General features: G+C 37.3%; 1 protein-coding gene across 10 annotated transcripts in view; it reads left to right on the forward strand.

The window, feature by feature from the left end:
- The window catches only part of EPSTI1 (epithelial stromal interaction 1), a 94017-nt gene extending 74850 nt beyond the window's left edge, over nucleotides 1-19167 (forward strand). For 9 of the 10 annotated variants that reach the window (XM_025478187.3, XM_049099326.1, XM_025478188.3 and 6 more), the window contains 3 exons: nucleotides 6318-6391; nucleotides 11863-11962; nucleotides 18627-19167. In XM_025478187.3, coding sequence (XP_025333972.1) covers nucleotides 6318-6391; nucleotides 11863-11962; nucleotides 18627-18635 — 183 coding nt within the window. In that variant the 3' untranslated portion in view covers nucleotides 18636-19167. The remainder of the gene's footprint in view (nucleotides 1-6317; nucleotides 6392-11862; nucleotides 11963-18626) is intronic. The other variant, XR_007404902.1, reaches the window with a different exon arrangement.
- The last annotated feature ends 242 nt before the right edge of the window (nucleotides 19168-19409 follow it).

The following is a 19409-nucleotide window of genomic DNA, read 5'->3' on the forward strand; positions in this document are numbered from 1 at the left end:
GCAAAACTTGCTCCTTGTTTCCCTGCACCCCTTCCTTTGTATGCCCATGTCCTGTTGCTTGAATTGTTCAGCAGTCTATTTCTTTGTGCTTTGTCTTGCAGTTCCCCTTGTTACACTGCGGTTTCCTTCAGGGTGGAGCTGTATCTATTTGCATCGGTCCCTGCAGCATGCATCCAGCTGTCCGGGAAACAGTCAGTGCTTACCAAATGCATGCTGAGTGGGACGGGCTTGATAGTTTCTCAGGTGCTGTGGGTCTTATTCCTCCCACTTAAAGTGTTTTGATCTCCTTAACGTCCAAATCTCAGTCCTTGGGACAAGAACAACTTTCTCATATCTGTCCAACTGGATATTGCACTTCTGTATGAGAAACCAGTAAATGAAGCAAGGATGTGCTCATAAGGCATGCGGGCGCATCTGCAAAGGCTGTCAATTCAGCAGAACAAATTAATTAGTTGAAATTATCCTTCATGGTACCAAAGGAAAACCAGCCTCTCCCTCGTAAATACGCTTTGCTAGATATAGAATAATCATCCTGAGCGCAGCGATGCCAGGGCCTCCCCTCTGCCATCTGGAGTGATGTCCTTGCATGGCGATGCCTCATCAGCGCTGCCCCGGGTTCTTCCCTCCTGCTCTGTGTTTCCTCCTCTCCCTGTCCTTGCTCTGTCATAGGATGATGCGTGGTCCTCTCTTCCCATCCTCTTCTCTTCCTCCCTGCGGTTCTTGGCCTCATAATGTAGCATTCTGCTTTTTAACATCTTTACGTATTCAAAACCATGTATTCATTAGGATGTGCAAATAGAGGGGAATATAAAACACCAGAAGTGGTCTCCCACGCAGGTAAACCTCAGCTGATGGCATGAGGATGGGAAGCAAGCACCTGGGTCAAAAGTTAGAAAGCAAAAACCATGTATGATGTGCCTCTTCCCCTGCCTATTCTCCCTCCATGCTTCTTCTCTCCCCAGTGATAATTATAGTCAACATTTTGTTGTATGTTTTTTTTAGAAAATTATTTTAAGTATGATACACATCCGTACATAAAAGTTGAAATGGATGTGCATCCATCTTTTCACATGGGATAGTCCCAAGAAAACTGCTTTGGACCTACCTTTATTTTTTCCCTCTATATAATTTATTTGTCCCATGGGAATTTTTTTTTTTTGAGTATTTGGCACACGATGTTACATTAAGGTGTACAACTTAGGGAATTACCAAGTTTATACCTATGCTAGGTTCACCACAAGCGTGGCTACCATCTGTCCCAATACATCACTCACTATCACAACATCATTGATTATACTCCCTATGCTGTGTCTTCTAGTCCTGTGACCTGTTCGTTCCATTACTGGAAGCTTTCACTCATTTTGCCCAAGCCCTCACCTCTCTCCCCTCTGGAAGCCATCAGTTTGTTCTCTGAACCTATCTTTTATTACTTAATGTGTCTTACAGATCCCTCTATAGGTGCCTCCCCTTCTCTCTCATCTATCTTATTCTTTGTTTCTCCTGCATAGTATTCCATTGTATAAATGCTTTAACTTCTTCATCCAGGTCCTTATTAATGGGCACTAAGACTTTCTCTGGAACTTTTACTTTTCAGTAATACAACTGTGACCATCCCTTATATGTATATCTTTAAACAGTTTGGCAAGGACGCTGGGGTGGCTCAGTGGTTGAGCGTCTGCCTTCGGCTCATGTCGATCCCGAAGTCCTGGGCAATATTGAGTCCTGCAGCAGGCTCCCTACAAGGAGCCTGCTTCTCTCTCTGCCTGTGTCTCTGCCTCTTTCTCTGTGTCTCTCATGAATAAATAAATAAAATCTTTAAGAAAAGTAAACAGTTCTGCAAAGGATGTGTACATTTTACATGTTGATGGTTCTGCTGAATTATCCTCCAAAAATGGAATCTGTTTTCTCTAATTTAGATATGCCACCAAAGTGCTTGACTGCACTTGATTTTCTGTTGATCTTTTCTACTTTTTTCCAGTATGATAGAAAAATTTTTATCTCATTCTTCTGATTTTTATTTGATTGTGTCACTTGTTTATGTGTTTCCTTTTTTTGAAAGTGGAAATTCTTAAGGAGCAAAGACCTCCTCTATCTTATTCATTATCGTATCCCTGTCACATAGATCCAAGCCTGGCTCATAATAAGCACTCAGATACTGAATGAATGAATGAATGAATGAATGAATGAATGATTGGATTAGTCTATATGTGTTATAAAAAAATTTAAGTTTGTTTTCTAATTTTGTTTATGATATTTTTCCCAATGGAAGCTTTGAATTTTTATGCAGCCAAATTTATCAGTCCTTTTCCTTTATTATTTCCGAACCTTCCTTGCTCTGTATTTATAAATAAATGTACCCATGCCTCCTTTGAAAACTCCTATGGTTCCATCTTTTAAGCTTAAATCTTAGACCTCTATAAAATTTAATTTTATGTTTAAAATATCCAGTTTTAATTTTCTCACAATAGTTAGCTAGTTCTTCATTCATTGAATTGTCTCTTCTGCATGCATTTGGCATACAACTTGGAGGTAAACTACATTTCCAGGGATTTCTGAATGCAATTAAATTGTTTCAATTGCTAAAATTTCATGATAGGTTTTAATATTTGGAGAAGCTGATTCTCCCTCATTTCTTCTCTTTTTTTTCATGGCTATGATTGCATATTAATTTTTTCCAGATGAATTACGGGATCCTTTTTGCCAAGACTGAAAAAAATATTTTAAAGAAATATGTAATAATAGTCATATATACCCAGAATATATGCCTTTTATAGTTTTTATCTTTGTCTCCTGAGAACTTAATTTGTTCAGAGTTCATGTTATTAAGCTTAGGATAGACTGAATATCATAAGTTACTCCTTGGAGAAGTAGGTTAATGCATGTGAGAAGAATTAGCATCCTTTGAGAAAAGAGTTTAATTTTGGCTAGATATGTTCTGCTAGAACTTTTGAGTGTAAATGGGTGCTATATTTCTGGCATTTATACTTGAGTATGATGAACTACTGACAAGTTATCCTTAATCTTAACTGCCTATTTTGGATACATCTTAAAGGAGATTAGATACAAAGTCTAAGCTTTAGTCTTTATTTTGCTAATAATGAGCCATTTAGCTCTTGATAAGTTATCTAAACTGAGTTTCTGATCTTGTTCCCTCATCTATAAAATAAGCATAATCTCTACTTATTCATTCACTCATCAAATAATACTTTATTTACCTGCCCATCTTTAGGAATTATTGTACAGTCAAATAACAGAATTCTGGCAAAATTTTTGTTGGAAAATGTTAAGTTCTAGTTAAACATTGTACCTTCAAAATATTTCATTTACTTATCTCCAGTCCCTCTCTTCTTAAAGTCCATCAAAAAGATGATGAAGGAAAATTTTTTTTAATAATAAATTTATTTTTATTGGTGTTCAATTTGCCAACATACAGAATAACACCCAGTGCTCATCCCGTCAAGTGCACCCCTCAGTGCCCGCCACCCAGTCACCCCCACCCTCCGCCCTCTTCCCCTTCCACCACCCCTAGTTCATTTCCCAGAGTTAGGAATCTTCCATGTTCTGTCTCCCTTTCTGATATTTCCTACCCATTTCTTCTCCCTTCCCCTCTATTGAAGGAAAAATTTATTTATTTATTTATTTATTTATTTATTTATTTATTTATTTAATTTTTTATTTTTTAAAGATTTTATTTACTTATTCATGAGAGACACAGAAGGAGAGAGAGGCAGAGACACAGGCAGAGGGAGAAGCAGGCTGCATTCTGGGAGCCCGACGTGGGACACGATCCCGGGTCTCCAGGATCAGGCCCTGGGCTGAAGGCAGGCACTAAACCGCTGAGCCACCCAGGGATCCCGGAAATTTTTTTTTTAAAGATTTATTTATTTTAGGGAGAGAGGGAGCACGAGCAGGAGAGGGAGAAAGAATCTCAAGTAGACTCTATACTGAGCGTGGAGCCCCACATGGGGCTCCATCTCATGACCTTGAGATCATGACCTGAGCTGAAATCAAGAGTTGGACAGTTAGCAGATGGCACCACCCAGGTGTCCCCCACAGAAATTTTTTATTTAAAGCCATAAGCCAGGGATCCCTGGGTGGCGCAGTGGTTTGGCGCCTGCCTTTGGCCCAGGGCGCGATCCTGGAGACCCGGGATTGAGTCCCACGTCGGGCTCCCTGCATGGAGCCTGCTTCTCCCTCTGCCTGTGTCTCTGCCTCTCTCTCTTTCTCTGTGTGACTATCATAAAAATATAAAAAAAAGGGAAATATCCAAAAAATAAAAATAAAAATAAAAATAAAAATAAAGCCATAAGCCAGTAAGAGCAAAAGAATAGATTGGAGACTGCAGTAAAGAAAAGGAATCAGCAGAATTTTGGAAGCTGAAATGTAGAGTGGAAAAAGCTAGAACTCATTTGCAAGAACTAGTAAGGTGCAAGTTGAAGTAGTGCTGATGCAGTTCAGGAACTGGAGGCACCTGGTACCTCCAGGGCTGACGTTGGAAAGATGAGGATGGCTTGGAAGTCTAAAGAGAGTAGGACACCCAGAGTCCCTCCCCTGCCACACTAAACTTTGGAAAGCATTGTAAGGATGAGGGCTAAGGATGGTGAGAGGGGAGGTTCGGATTGGGATGGGGATAGTAATAGAGACCTAAATCTTCCATGGTAGGAAGGCAAAAGATAATATGTTTTTTCAAAGTTAAGAAATAGCAGGATATGCATACTCTTAAGGAGGTAATTGACAAATGAAACCACACAGAGGAATTGAAAGTGATTCTAGGGTCGATGGGGAGGACAGGAGCTTCTTTCCTTTTAGTATAGGCCTTGGTAGTACTAATAAGTAGCTCTATTACTTGCTAGACGTTTAAAACTATGTTCGTAATATTATAGTGACTAAAATGAAATAAATGACTTTATGCCATTGTAGGAAAGTCAACCTCTAGCATAAGGCTTGGCATCTAGTGCATAAATACCTGTAGAATGGTTGAGTGAATATTATTCAATTATTTAGAAAACACTCTGACTTCTTCCCTTAGTGGTGGTACCAGATAGCAATTGGAATTAAATAATGTGCTTTAGGGACTGATGAGTAATATATTTTGAATGTCACAGTTTATGAAACCAGCCTCTTTGTTATGGGGGTTATGCAATGTTGGAAGGCCCTTGTAGTTAAAAAAAAAAGTCCATCTAGGGCATGTGGGTGGGTCAGTGGTTGAGCGTCTGCCTTTGGCTCAGTTCATGATCCCGGGGTCCTGGGATCCAGTCCTGTATCAGGCTCCCTGCAGGGCCTGCTTCTCCTTCTGCCTGTGTCTCTGCCTCTCTCTCTCTGTGTCTCTCATAAATAAATTTAAAAAATCTTTAAAAAAAAACTTAAGAAAAGTCAATCTGAATTTTGAATTTATTTTATAGTTTTCATCAAGGACATTTTGTGCTTAAAAAGTTATAGTGTTGACATGTGTTTATCAAGATGTCTCAATATTTTCCCTACCAGAAAATCCTCTGACTCAGGCACTAACTTATGACACAGTCATGATAATTCTCCTCTTTCTGCCTTTTTTTTTTTTTTTTTTTTTTTTTGTCTTTGAAAAGAGGTTAAAAATCAGCCTGCCTCAAGGAAGGCAGTTGAATACTAGAGCAATCCTGGCACCTAGTTCTTTGGCTTAATACCATAAACAGAGTAACTAAGTTTGGAAGTTGCCTCTTCTAGGAAAATAATCAAAATGTCAGAAGCAGAGATTTGGCTGTAGTAACATGATCTCCTACCTGAAGCAAAGTATCCCCTCTAGGGAGTCCAAAGTTCTGCTGGTATTAGAAGTAACTAGTCAATAATAGGTAAGTCGATTATTCCCCAGGATTGAGGATGTTTTACTAATAGAATTGCACTGCAGAATCGAGTCCAACATTTATTTGTAAGCTGCTATCAATTTGTTGGGAAAGAAATGCTAAAGAAAATACCAGGAAATAGTATGATGTGACATTTCTTGAAGAACTGACTTGATTTTCCTTTGTAAGACACAGGTGAGTTTAACTCACATTGTATTTGTCTCTGTGTATGTTGTACCTATGAAGCCTAATATCTTGAGTATGCACATGGGCTTTTTAATCTTACAATTTCATACTCTCAGAGCTATTGTTTGGCCAAGGCATGATTATTTTTGCTACCTAATTATGTAAGGCAATAATTTCACATGGAAATGGTACTTAAGTAAAAGTTTCAAAAATGAAATATTATACCAGCTGAGGTTAAATATGTAATTGATTTGAGTATCTTCTATACAACCATGTTAATTGAAAGCCATATTTTAAAACTCTTATTGTTCTTAGAGTGAATTACTGGAATTTAACCAACAGCAACAGGAGGAAGCAAGAACCAAAATCCACCAAGCTGAACACAGGAGGTATAAATAGCTAATAAAATAAGCATCCTTGATGAAAACAATTACCTATAAAGTTTTCACAATGTTTTAAGAAAACACTATAGTCATATATTAAGTATGGTTTTGGAATATATATTACCTTTTTAATCTTTATGTGATTGGGGTATGGTACAGATGGGAGGATGCCAACTGCTACATACATACACATACAATATCCAGTTTTTCTGGATAGGTGGCATAAATTCACACTAGAAAATGTAATCTTGCTGTCAAACTATTTGTTTATTTAGGTTATACTTAATTTGCCTCCCATGGGACAAAGTATCTTAATACTTTGAGATGATCTTTTACTATTTGTAGACAACTTTAGAATAATTGAAATCATATAGATGGTGAGATACTCATACTTGAATACGGAAGGTCAGACAAGAACTATTTTATATTGATTAATATAAAAAAATATAAATATCTTAAATAGATATCTTAATATCTTAAATATCAAAAATATCTTAAAATAGAACCATTAAGCAAGTTTTAACATTATAGGTACTCTCTTATTCCAAATAGCAGACATTAAGAGTACCTGATAAAATATATTGATGTTGGGCCAGTGCAAATAACCTGCCATATGTATTATTATTCCAGAATTTTCCTGGGGGCACTAGGGTTATCTGAGTTTATTGCAGTGATCGTGAGGATCTCAGGAGAAGAATTTAATGTAAAGGCTTTCATGATCTAAAAGAGCAAATTCTTTTGAAATTGAGTGGCTTCGCTTATACATTTAACCTTCCTACTGTTGCTAATGTGTATTTTTTAGTTGTGGTGATTTCATTTTGCAATTGAGACTTTACAGAGTGCTAAGAAGCTCCAAATTCTGCTGGAGCTGTGAACTATAGATAGGTACTCATATTTTTTCGATCGGATTATTCTGCTTCCATAGTCCAGCCAAAATAGTTTTAAAATATCAAGTGTGAATTTATGTGGTTTTCTCCAATTAAAAGAAAACACCAAAACTCTGATACACTAGTTAGGCTATTTTTTTTTTTGGGGGGGGGGGAAGGATAACAGTTACTGCTCCCTATTTTTAAAAAATAAAGTAGGTTATAAAATAGTTTATTCTTTTACTGATTTTTCTCATTTTCTTTTAAAAATTCTTCCTACTAAAAAACCTGATCATGCATTTCTTTAACATTGGTTGTTAGTAGTAGCCAGTTACTTCTCTGGATTTCTGAGGATTGATTAGATTATAAAACTTTAAGCATCTTAAAGATAGTGCGGTATGTTACATTAATAGGCCCTATTGCTAAGAAATTCATCTTCAATGGGCATCCAATGAAAATGCAAATTATTTGATTAGAGGTGGAAAGGATTAATTTCTTGTTGTAGGAAACTTGAGCCTCATTATTTAAGTTTATTTCCATAATTTTGGATACCTAAATATTGGTGGGGCTATTTATTTTCTACACCTTATTTTTTCTTTTGATTGACTCTAGTTAAATTTAGATGCAAATTTATTCTAAGAGGAAATCTCTCTGGGTAATAACCTGAGTAACCAGTTTTGAGACAACTGATCAAGTTTTTAAACACATTTTATGTTCTCAGTTTTTGAGGAGAGTGTATTGTTCTTCAGCGTTTACAGTGAGTTTTTGCATGTTATATGAAAATATTCAGTAGTCTTTTAATGAATAAAATAGCTGTGACTATTCCTGCTGAGGGCAGCAACACTAGTTGTGTGTGTGTGTGTGTGTGTGTGTCTGTAGGGGCCATAAATTAGATTATCACCAGGGACATAATTTTATTAGAATTAAAAAGACAGCATGCTTTCTACTATTTAAAAGTTGACATAGCAGAAAAATCAACTCTGACTTTTATAATAAAAGCTTGTGGAATTCCTCACAAGCTTTTCAATGCATCCTGTACTGATTGAGCCTGTCTGCACCTGAACCTGACCCATGGTAACTTTCTGAGTAAGAGAAGAAAGTTGAAACCTCAGAGAGAAAAGACAAAGCATGTAGGTCAAGGGTTTGAAAAGCTCTGGGCTATGAGCTGAAACCTGGAGTTGACGGAGTTGATTTACAGAAACTTGACCTATTCTTAAATAATAGTTTTTATCCATATTAACCCTTATAAGAAAATCCAGAACAGTGGTTTGACAGTAATAAAATATATGTACTTTCTAACACTAGTAAACAAAAGCATGAACTGGCGCTTTTTCTTTTCTTTGTTTTTCTCAATTCCTATTGAAAATTCAAACTCTTTACTACCTACGATCTCTGGTTGAACCCACTCTGCTGTCCTCTTAGTAACTGATGCTCAAAAGTGAATAATACCACCTGCGTACATGACAAGCCATCTGTCTTCACAGCGTGGGAACAAACTGACAGCAGTGGACATTGGGCTGTTTTCCAGCCTATACTCACCACCATTGGTGGTTTCATGATGTAGCTGCAGTCACAGAAGCAGGCAGATGTGGGGACCATGCACCTGGATGAATCATTTATTCACTTTTTACCTATCAGGACACACTCCATAAAGGTTTTGTTCTAGGCACTGGGAATAGGCATAAAATGGCAGAGAATATCCCTGACTCCATGGAAATTTCAATTTGGAAAAAAGAAACAAAAGTCAACAAGTCAACAACAAGAGTATTTCAGACAATGATATGTATTGTGAGGGGAGAGATTGGAGGTGATAGTTTCTCCATGAAGAGGTAACATCAAAGGACAAGAGACAGTCACATAGAGACTGAGGTTCAAAACATAAACTTAGATATCCCTTATTATTAAGGTATAGGAAAAAAATGCAAAGGTCCTAAAGTGGAAATGAGTTGGATTTTTTGAGTCTCAAGTGATTGGATTATAGATGGTAAGGAAGAGAGTAAGATGAAATGAGGTTAGTGGGAGCCAGAAAATAACAAGATTTTGTAAGCCAGTGATTTTATTCTAAGACTAATGGGAAATCATAAGAGACTCTTAACTCTAGGAAAAAACTGAGGGTTGCTAGAGGGGAGTGGGGGAGATGGGGTAACTGGGTGATGGACATTAAGGAGAACATGTGATGTCATGAGCACTTGGTGTTATATGCAACTAACGAATGGCTGAACTCTACCTTTGAAATTCATAATACATTATATGTTAATTAAATTGAATTTAAATGAAACATTTAAAAGACTAATGGGAAATCATAGGGTTTTAAGTAGAAGCAAGGCATGATCCCTTTTATAATTATATATTAATGTGGAAGTAAAAATAAGATGAGAGAAGATAGTGATTTGGACTAGAATGGTGGCCATGAAAAGAACTGGGGAAAGAATTTAGGATGTGCTTAGTGGATAGAGTCAACTCTAGACTTCTAGTGGTTTGGATGTGGGGTGGATGAGCACTGTTGAAGGAAAGCCCATCTCTGCTAACTGACAAAAAGACTAGATGAAAACAATCCCAGGTTTATGGGCAATCCAGAATACCATTGGTTGTGTGGTTAAGGAGAATCAGGGTCAGCTTTCTCTCTTTTTCCTCATGATAAGTGTAGTCTTTAATCCCCGTCACCTATTTCATCCATCCCTCCACTTACCTCCCCACTGGTAACCATCAGTTTGTTCTTTATAGGTAAGACTGTGTTTCTCAGTTTACCTCTCTCCCCCCCGCCCCCGCTCATTTGTTTTGTTTCTTAAATTCTACATATGAGTGAAATCATCTGGTATTTGTCTTTCTCTGACTGACTTGTTTCGCTTAGTGTTCTACTCTTTGGCTCCATCCACGTTGCTGCAAATGGCAAGATTCATTCTTTTTTATGGCTGGGTGATACTCCATGCACACACACACACACACACACACACACACATTCCACCTTTTATTTATCCATTTATCTATTGATGGATACTTGGGCTGCTTCCATAGTTTGACTATTGTAAAAATGCTATAAAAAAACATAGAGGTGCATGTTTGAATTAGCATTTTTTGTATTCTTTGGGTAAATACCCCGGAGGGCAGTTACTGGATTGTAGGGTAGCTGTGTTTTTAAGGGTCAGCTTTTTTCTTAATATTCAGGCCTCTGGCTGAGTAAGAAACTGTTCTATCTGCATGCTGAGAGGTCTAGAAAAGATGACATAAACATCACACTCTGCAGCAAACCTGGCTGACTAGAATATGGCACTCAGGTATATTTTATGATGAAGGGAGAAAGAAACTTTCTAATCACTCAGATGTGACTACTGTCTATGGGACTAGAAGTTATTGAGAAAACAATAAGCCAGAGATCAATCTGGGTCAACATGCACTTGGCATTTTAGCTGGCACTGAACAAGCACAGACAGGCACAAAACAAACCCAGCCTCTGACTTTGCCACCCAGCAGTCCTTTTCTTCAAAGTTCCCAAATCTCCCAGTCACTGACTTATAGCCACCCACCGTGGCCACTTTCTGCCAATCTTCATGATCGAAAAGGAGGCTGGGACTGGGTCCTACCTCCCCTTCCTTCCATAAACATATACTGAGCTGTTGTTCTGCACGAGGCACTGTGTTTCTGCCAAGAAGCTTATGGTCTTAATGACACTGTTCCTCAGTAATCCGTTGACATCATAGGATACAGATCACAGTGCTGAGTCTCCAGCTTCTACGTCCCTGACTCCACTTAACCACACATAGGCAACTTGGGGCATGGTGTTGCCTTTAATTTACTTTTTAAAATTTAAAAGCTATAGTATATAACCCACAGGAATGTCCACGAAACAGATATTTAGAATGATTAATTACAGAGTGAACAGCCAAGTAGCCAGCTCCAGAAATAGAATATAACCACTACCCTACAGTTAACTCTTATTCTGACCTTTACTATAATCATTTTCTTGCCTCTCCTTAAGGTTTTACCTTACACGTGTTAACCTTAATTTCTGAAATTGGTTGCTGCAGGTATGACCAAACATCAGGGAAAGATCTATTTATTATTCTTCCTTTTGAAAGTTTGAGTTTCCCTCTTTGGATGTTTCCCATTTCTTATACTCTCTTCCCATTTCCCTCTACTTTTCACTTATGGGATTTTAGCAAGACTGGCAGTGGGGGACAGGGCACATGGGAGGGACATCTCCATCGTAATGACTTGCCACAGAGGTATTTTGGGTTCCTCTTCATGTTTTAGGTCTTGCTGAAGCTTCCCTCTCCTCAGCCTCTGGAGTTCATACATGGCAAGGCTTGGGGTGGGGGGTGTGGTTGCTGGGGAACAAGGCTATTGCCAAACTAGGTAGAAGATGAAGGAATGAAGCTCTGAAGTTCAGAATTGTGCCCCCTTTGGTAGGAGTCACAACTGGCACCAGTTCCAGCAAAGGGCTGTGAACAGCATGTCATATGGTTAATGTGAAAAGAAGTTTCTATAGATTACTTCTAAGCTGAGGGGGGAAAGCAATCCCCAGAGCTGGTTCATGCAGCATGTTAGGTTCTCAAAAAATCTCTCAGCCCTGTAGCAAGCTTTCCACTTATACACATTTTTCATTGTTTAAAGGGTAAATAATGTTTTTCTGGACCGGCTCCAAGGCAAAAGTCAACCAGGTGGTTTGGAGCACTTTGGAGGCCACTGGAATATGAATAGTGGTAACAGCTGGGTGAGTTTTTTCTTTTCTCTTAAAAAAAATCTTTCAAAGTTGAAGAGTAAAAACAATGAGAATTTAAAAAATATGCTGTGGCCTTCTCCCAGGGTATTATTTTTTTGGTGTGCTGTTCAGCTGTGTGATGGGCGGTCAGCCAGGGTGATTACTGTAAATTCCACAATAGTTTCTAGAGAGAGGGAGAAAGTCCTGGTTTCAGTGCTGGCCAATCACAATAAAAAATGACACCTGCCCTTTGTTCTCAGTGTGATTGCCTGGGCTATAAAGATTTTTTTTTTTATCACCCCTTGCCCAGACCTACAACAAAAACAAATGAAATTTTTTTTCAAGAAGATTTTAAGTGTAATATGGTTATAAAAATAGTAAGCATTCTCTAGCAATATATTCTTTCAGTGAAACTAGCACATCAAAGAAACCGGTATTTAATTTTTCACTACAAAATGATTTTTAGAAAACCCTACAGCAAAAGGCCCTTTTTGGAAATGAAATGTCCTTATGGATTTCTGTGAAGAAAATCTTGCAACTTGTGTTATAATATGTGCTTAATGTGTTTTGCGTGCACAATATATCTTTGAACCAGCACTGAATCTTTGGAATGTATATGATTGCAGGTTTTGCAATGTGTATAGAATCAAAACTAACTATAGTGGGTTTTATAATCTAATTGAAGCCCAAGTGCCTACGTACCTACTAAAAAATGGAGCAGATAGAAATCTTTAAACTGGTAAAATACAACAAAACAACCAAGTGCTTGCTGGAAATTCTAGAGATCACCCTTTAATAAATACCTGATGGACAAAAGATAATTTTTGAGAAGACAATCTGTTGGAAGTCTTAAGCATGTTTTCTTGAAAGGGATTTAGCAGTTAAAAATTGAATAGATTTCACAAAAATATGTATATATATAATTAATGTAGGCAAATTTGCAAGGAATCATACTGGATGTGTATCCATGATATATACTCATGTGTATCACTATGGCATTCAGAATACATTCAGAATAGGGACAACATGGAAGAGAGAGAAAAGAATCAAAACACAGTATCTTTGCATCATGAGTTACATTTTACAAATTACTGACTTATTCATAAGAATATGTGTTTTGGAGTCATGTGGAAAATGGGGCATTGTTACTTGAAGACATTACTCAAGTTCATGGAATTTATAAGTTGTGAGACATGATTGAAACTTGGATTTTGGACAGAACTTGGAAACTCTGCACATTTTCTCCTCTACTTACCAACTCTTGAAAGTTAGAAAGTACTTAGAAAATTATCTGGGATTGAGGGGAAGGTGTGGGAGAGAGTAAGTGAACATCACATGGACTGCTGTTAAGGGAATGAGGATTTGGAAATCTGGTTCACCACTGACTATTGGTAGGTCTTAGGGAAGTGAGATGTATAGGCCTTATGGAAATGGGCTGTAAATCTCTGCTTAGATTCTTCATGGATAAAAAGAAAGGAACATCATTTTCCCATGATATGAGTGAGGGATATTAAAGTTTCCTTAGTAGGATAGTCTTGTCCAAGTCCAGAGTGATTATCAGCTCTTCCCTTACTGAAAGAAGCAGTGACAGAAGGGTGAGAGCTTCCTCAGGCCCCCACCTGCACCTCCCTTCAGACATCTTTACCTCTTTGTTCTAACAAAGTCTTTGCAGACTTTGTTCTAACCCTACTCCCCTCTCTCCTGAACCGTCAAATATTCATCTGAGCTAGAAAATTCCCATCAGCATATGGTAAAAATATAAATTGTATTGATATTCCTCTTTCTCTTGCTATTGTCCTGTTTCTCTGTTCCCCTTTCAAGCAAAACTTCAAGAGATATCTGTCCTTTAGCTGTCTGTAATTTCTTTCTTCTGCTTCTCATAGGCTCATTTAAATCCTGATTTAGACTTTAGCAGTCTAACCATAATGCGCTTGTCACGGTCACTAACAATAATGTCCATATTACATAGTCCAGTGGTTATTTTCAGTCTTCATTTTTTGACCTATCAAAAGTATCACTTGTCACAGTGATTCACTCCCTCCTCTCTGAAACTGTTTACTTGGCTTTGGGGCATTATACTCTCCTGGGTTTCCATCAATCTCAGTGGTTACTCCTTTTCATTCTCCTTTTGAATCCCCTGCATCTTGCTGTCTTCTCCACATTGGAGCACCTCAGAGATCCACGTAGGATCACCTCCTGAACTTTATGTTCATTTAACACCTTGGTGGCCTCATTCATTCTCATGAACTTAGATACCACTTATATGCTTAAAACGCCCACATTTCTAATTCCAGCCTTGACCTCTTCTTTGACTCCAGACTTGCATATCCATTTATCCACCCAGTATCTCTACTTGCATGTCTAATGGACATTTCAACCTTACCATGTCTAAAAGTTAACCTTGGATACCTTCTACCTGGAGTACTCCATCTGTGCTTTTTCCTTTTATATATTGATATAACCCATCTCACATCCTCACATTTGATCCGTCAGCAAATCTTCTTGACTTCTCCAAATAGGTACAAAGCAGCATCGTCTCACTACCTCCACCACTATTATCCTGCTTCCAACTTCTATTAGTGCTCGTCTAGATTCTTGAAATAGTCTCCTAGATGGTTTCCTTGCTTCTACACTTAACCACCTACAACCTATTCTCAATATGAGAGTGATCGCTTTGACTCAGAAGCCAGATCCTGTAACCTCCCTGCTTAAAATCTTCTAGTGGCCCCCATCACTCTCTAAATCACATGGATTAAAAGCCGAAATCTGTACAATAGCCTACCATGTGTTTCCTGACCTAGAGCCCACTTTATCCTTCTGGAGCTCTCCCAGCACTGCCCTTCTTCTTTATTCCTCCCAGCCACACTAGCTTTCTTGCTGCTTTTTAAAAACTTAAAGAACTGACTACTTTAACCTTATAGCCCTTGCCCAGCTGCTCCCTCTATACTCATCTCTATATGGTTTATTCTCTAAGCATTTTCTTGGATTCACCTCAGTGAAGTTTCCTTTGCCATATTTAATGCTGCTATTTGTGCCTTCATCCCTGGGGTCTAGTCATCATTTTTCTGGGCTCTACTTCTTTTTCCTATGGCACTCTGCAACTTCTAACATACCTTTCTAACATTATTTGCTTTTATCTATTATTTACTGTTTACTCTTAGCCTCTTCCTGTGGTAATGTATGTTCCATGTTGCATCAGTTAGGGCCCTTGATTGTTTTGTTCACTGATATACCCCAAACATAAGACAGTGATTGGAACTTAGCACAAGCACAAGGAAACAGGTGGCTGTGATTGAGCGTTGGTGAAACAACAAAGATTTAGAACCAAATGATTTGATATACTGAATTTAAAATAGCTATATATAAGACATTTGATGGAATAAATATTGGATTTTAAACAATGAGCAAAAACAAGAGACAAAGACGACCAAGAAGATTTGAAAAAGAACAAAATAGAACTTCAAGGAATAAAGAAACATAATCTTTGGAATTAAAACACTCAATGAATTCATCACAATAAAAGGTACACAAATTAAGAACTAAATCAAAATACCATTTCCCATCTATTATTTTGGCAAAAGAACAAAAGATTGGCAATATGCTCTGTTGGCAAGGCTGTGGGGAGGGCTGTTCACACGTCGTTGGTGGGAATTCAAAATGATACAAACGCTATCTAATTTGTCACTGTCTTTTCTTAAAATATAAACCAGAAAAAAAAAATAAACCAGGCTGAGATATATTGCAGAAAAGCTCTACTAAATATTAAAAAAAAAACCCAGATAATTCTAAATGTCTAGAAATTTTTCCAGATAAATGAAAAAAGAAGATATTCTCCCAAAGGATTAAGCAAGTGAATATAACTTGAATCAAGTTCACACAAAGACTATACGAAGAAATATGTATATAGGCTCACTCATAAACAGATTCAAAAAATCACAAAATTTTGACAGATTCAATAATGAATTTCTTTAAAAAGCATAATATATCCTTATCAAATTGGATTTATCCCTGATGCAAGCTTGATTTATCACAAATGAGTAAACAAAACAAAACAAACTGAGATGATTTACCTCATAAATTATAGGAGAAACACCATATGATCATCTCAGTAGATACAGAGAAAACATTTGATAAATTTCAATACTCATTTGTGGTAAAAGCTGCTCAGAAAGGAGAAATGGAAAGGACATTTCTTTAGCTAATAAAGGGAGCAAAAAATCTGTAATAGAAATACATCAAAAGCTTTTCCTTTAAGTCATATGCAAGGGTTGAAAGGAAAAGAAACATTTATAAATCACAGATGATACAATTATCTACTCAGAAAAATCCAAAAGAATTGATTTTATGTTATTAGAATAAGTAAGAGGACAACAATGTTGGTAGATATGGGATCAATATATAAAAACGTCATGTCTATACATTGCAAATAAACAGAAAATTAATAAAAAGATAAAACCAAGAAGGCAATGCAACCTTTAAAAAATATATACATTTTTAAAAAGATTTTATTTATTTATTCATGAGAGACGCAGAGAGAGAGAGAGAGAGACAGAGGCAGAAACACAGGCAGAGGGAGAAGCAGGCTCCATGCAGGGACCCTGATGCAGGACTTGATCCTGGAACTCCAGGATCATGCCCTGGGCCGAAAGCAGGTGCTAAACCGCTGAGCCACCCAGGGATCCCCCTCAATTTTTAAAGAAATACCTTAAGGAATAAATGTATGAAGTTATACTTTGTTAATGGATAAGGATCGGAATGACCTGTCATAATCTATAGATTTAATTAAATTCTAATCAAAGCAAAGAACCGGGAATAACCAATTCACTACTAAAAATAAAGAAGTAAGTGTGGGGACTTGAACATTTAATACAGTCTGGAATAGGCATAGGCAGACCCAGCCAACCATTTCTGGAATTCTGACATATGACAGAAGGCAAAGCACATCATTGGAGGAAAGTGTCCTCTTCAACAAATGCTATTGGGACAGCTGAGTACCTGCATGAAATCATAACCATTCAACAGGAGGTGGATTAAGGCTTGTAAGTAGAAAAGAGGACTTTTCAAATTTTAGAAGAAAATAGACTATTTATAACCTTGAACTAGGGTGGATTTTGTAAGACCCAAAGTATAAACCAAAAAGAAACAATAAATATACATTAAAATGAAACATCTGTTCATCAAAGGACACCATCCAGAAGAAAGAAGAGAAGCCATATATGAAGATTTTATCCTGAACATGTTTTGTAAATAACAAGTGGACAAAAGTTTAGTATGCATAATATATTTAGGCTGTGTCATTTATTTGGGAGTTGATAAATGACACCGGAGCTCCCCTAGGAATGAACGAGGAGAATTCACAGATGGGGCTTGGAGGAACTACTGGAATCTGTACAAAGCTGAAGAAGAAGAAAAGGAGGAAGACAGAAAATACAACAAAACAATGATGAAAGCTAAAGAGAGAAAAACTTATTTCTTGGGACATCATATAAACACTTAAGGAGTAGGCCTTTGATAAGTGTATTTTAGGTAGACAAATTAGATTGACATTTATCTTTCAGTCTTTTAAAATTTAAATCACATTAGTCTCATATTCCTTAATCTCTGTGTGTATATACATATATAAATATATAAATGCATATATAAAAATATGTATAAATATATAAATACACTTATATATTCTTTGATAATTTAAAATTATTTTTACATTAAAAAACTTTTGGTGAGGATCCTTGGGTGGCTCATCAGTGTGGTGCCTGCCTTCAGCCCAGGGCATGATCCTGGAGTCCCGGGATCGAGTCCCACATCAGGCTCCCTGCCTGGAGCCTGCTTCTCCCTCTGCCTGTGTCTCTGCTTCTCTCTCTCTCTCTGTATCTCTCATGAATAAATAAATAAAATCTTAAAAAAAAAAACTTTTGGTTTTCTAGTCTCCTCTACTACTTTTCATGATATAACTCGGGTAACACTTTGAAAGAATCACTTCAATTTCTCTTTTCTTTGACACCAGTAGGTGAGACCCTTTGAAATGCTGTGGGAACCCTAAATCTGGTGTCTTCAAGGGTGGTTGTGCATTTGCCATGATCTGTGAGGCAACCTGAGATTTAAATTTCCCAGAATGTTAGAACAGCAATAGTCTGAATTCCAAGTGTAACATTGCCCAGCATTCTGGGAGGCTTGATGGAGGCTTCTTGACCCTTTGCACAGGGTGAGGGGTGGAGGGGACTCATTTAGTCTATCTCCCTCTGGTCTATCTCCCTTCCTCGAGGGACCCCTTAGAAGTCACCTTTCTGCTGCATAATACAAGTCCGTTCTAATCCATACATTTCCATTTAAATTGTTCTGCTTCACAGTGTTTGTCCTGTCCTTGCTGTAACCATGGAGGTGGGTGACAGTATTTGTGAACACTCTTATTCCTGACCCATGTTAGCCTATCTCCAAGAACAGAGCTGATGAGCTGTCACTCAACAAGCCATTACTTTGTTGACAGAGACTATTTTGTGAATCCAATGCAATGGGTCTTGAAAATCAAAACGTGTCACTGGGACAAATCATTAAAAAATGGGCATTTAAGCCCAAGAGAGTAAAGAGCATTCTTTGAAGGAACTTCATTTTGTACTTAACAAAGGCTCTGAATTTTGTTTTGCTGCTTATACTAATTTTTGTTTTCTTTTTCTTCCAGGATGTGTGAGAAATATTTACTTACATCTGTCCTTTGTCAACTGACCTTGAAGGACCTCACTTGATGCTTTTCCTTAATGCTACTTTGTTTACCCTTGCTGTTTTACCTTGACTTCAAATTGCCCACCTACTCAGCTGAACAATTGAGGATGACCAGTTTTTCCCTGTCATTATTTATGGGTGTTCACAGGAGCTGCTTGCTAAGCTCATATTAAATTTCTACTACCAGTGGAATTTTACACTATTTTCCTCATTGGTTTCACATGTTATTGGAAGCATAATTACAGCAATGTTAGTATGATGAAAAAGGAGGGAATCATTTGATAGTCTCACGCTTGCAAGAGCTTTGGATGCTACATGCTTGTCTCTTTAAGCAGCTAATTCTTATGTAATTCTCAGATCAGGTTTGGGGAAGCTTTGGCATTTTTTAGATTTTAAGCTCTATGTAATCCGGGGTACAAACTTGGGCAAAAGAAAATGATAAATCTTTTATACTCTTTTAAATACATTTACAAATAAATTTTGAAATACTTCTATATAAATGCTTTGTTTTTATTTTTAATGAAAAGCTCTTGAGTTTTTCTCTTTTGATGGGTCTCAATTTTATTTTCTTCTTTATAGTCCATATACATCAAATGTAGGAATGCAATCACTATTGGATCTGCCTTTGATATTGATTTACTTACTAGTACTATGCCTCTGGTTTTTCAGAGCAGGCAGTTAATTCCCTGAAAGGCCATTGTTTACCTAAAAATCAACTAGATACAAATGTAGTTACCATGTA

This window comes from Canis lupus, chromosome 22 (assembly GCF_003254725.2).
Source record: "Canis lupus dingo isolate Sandy chromosome 22, ASM325472v2, whole genome shotgun sequence".
Taxonomy (NCBI): domain Eukaryota; kingdom Metazoa; phylum Chordata; class Mammalia; order Carnivora; family Canidae; genus Canis; species Canis lupus.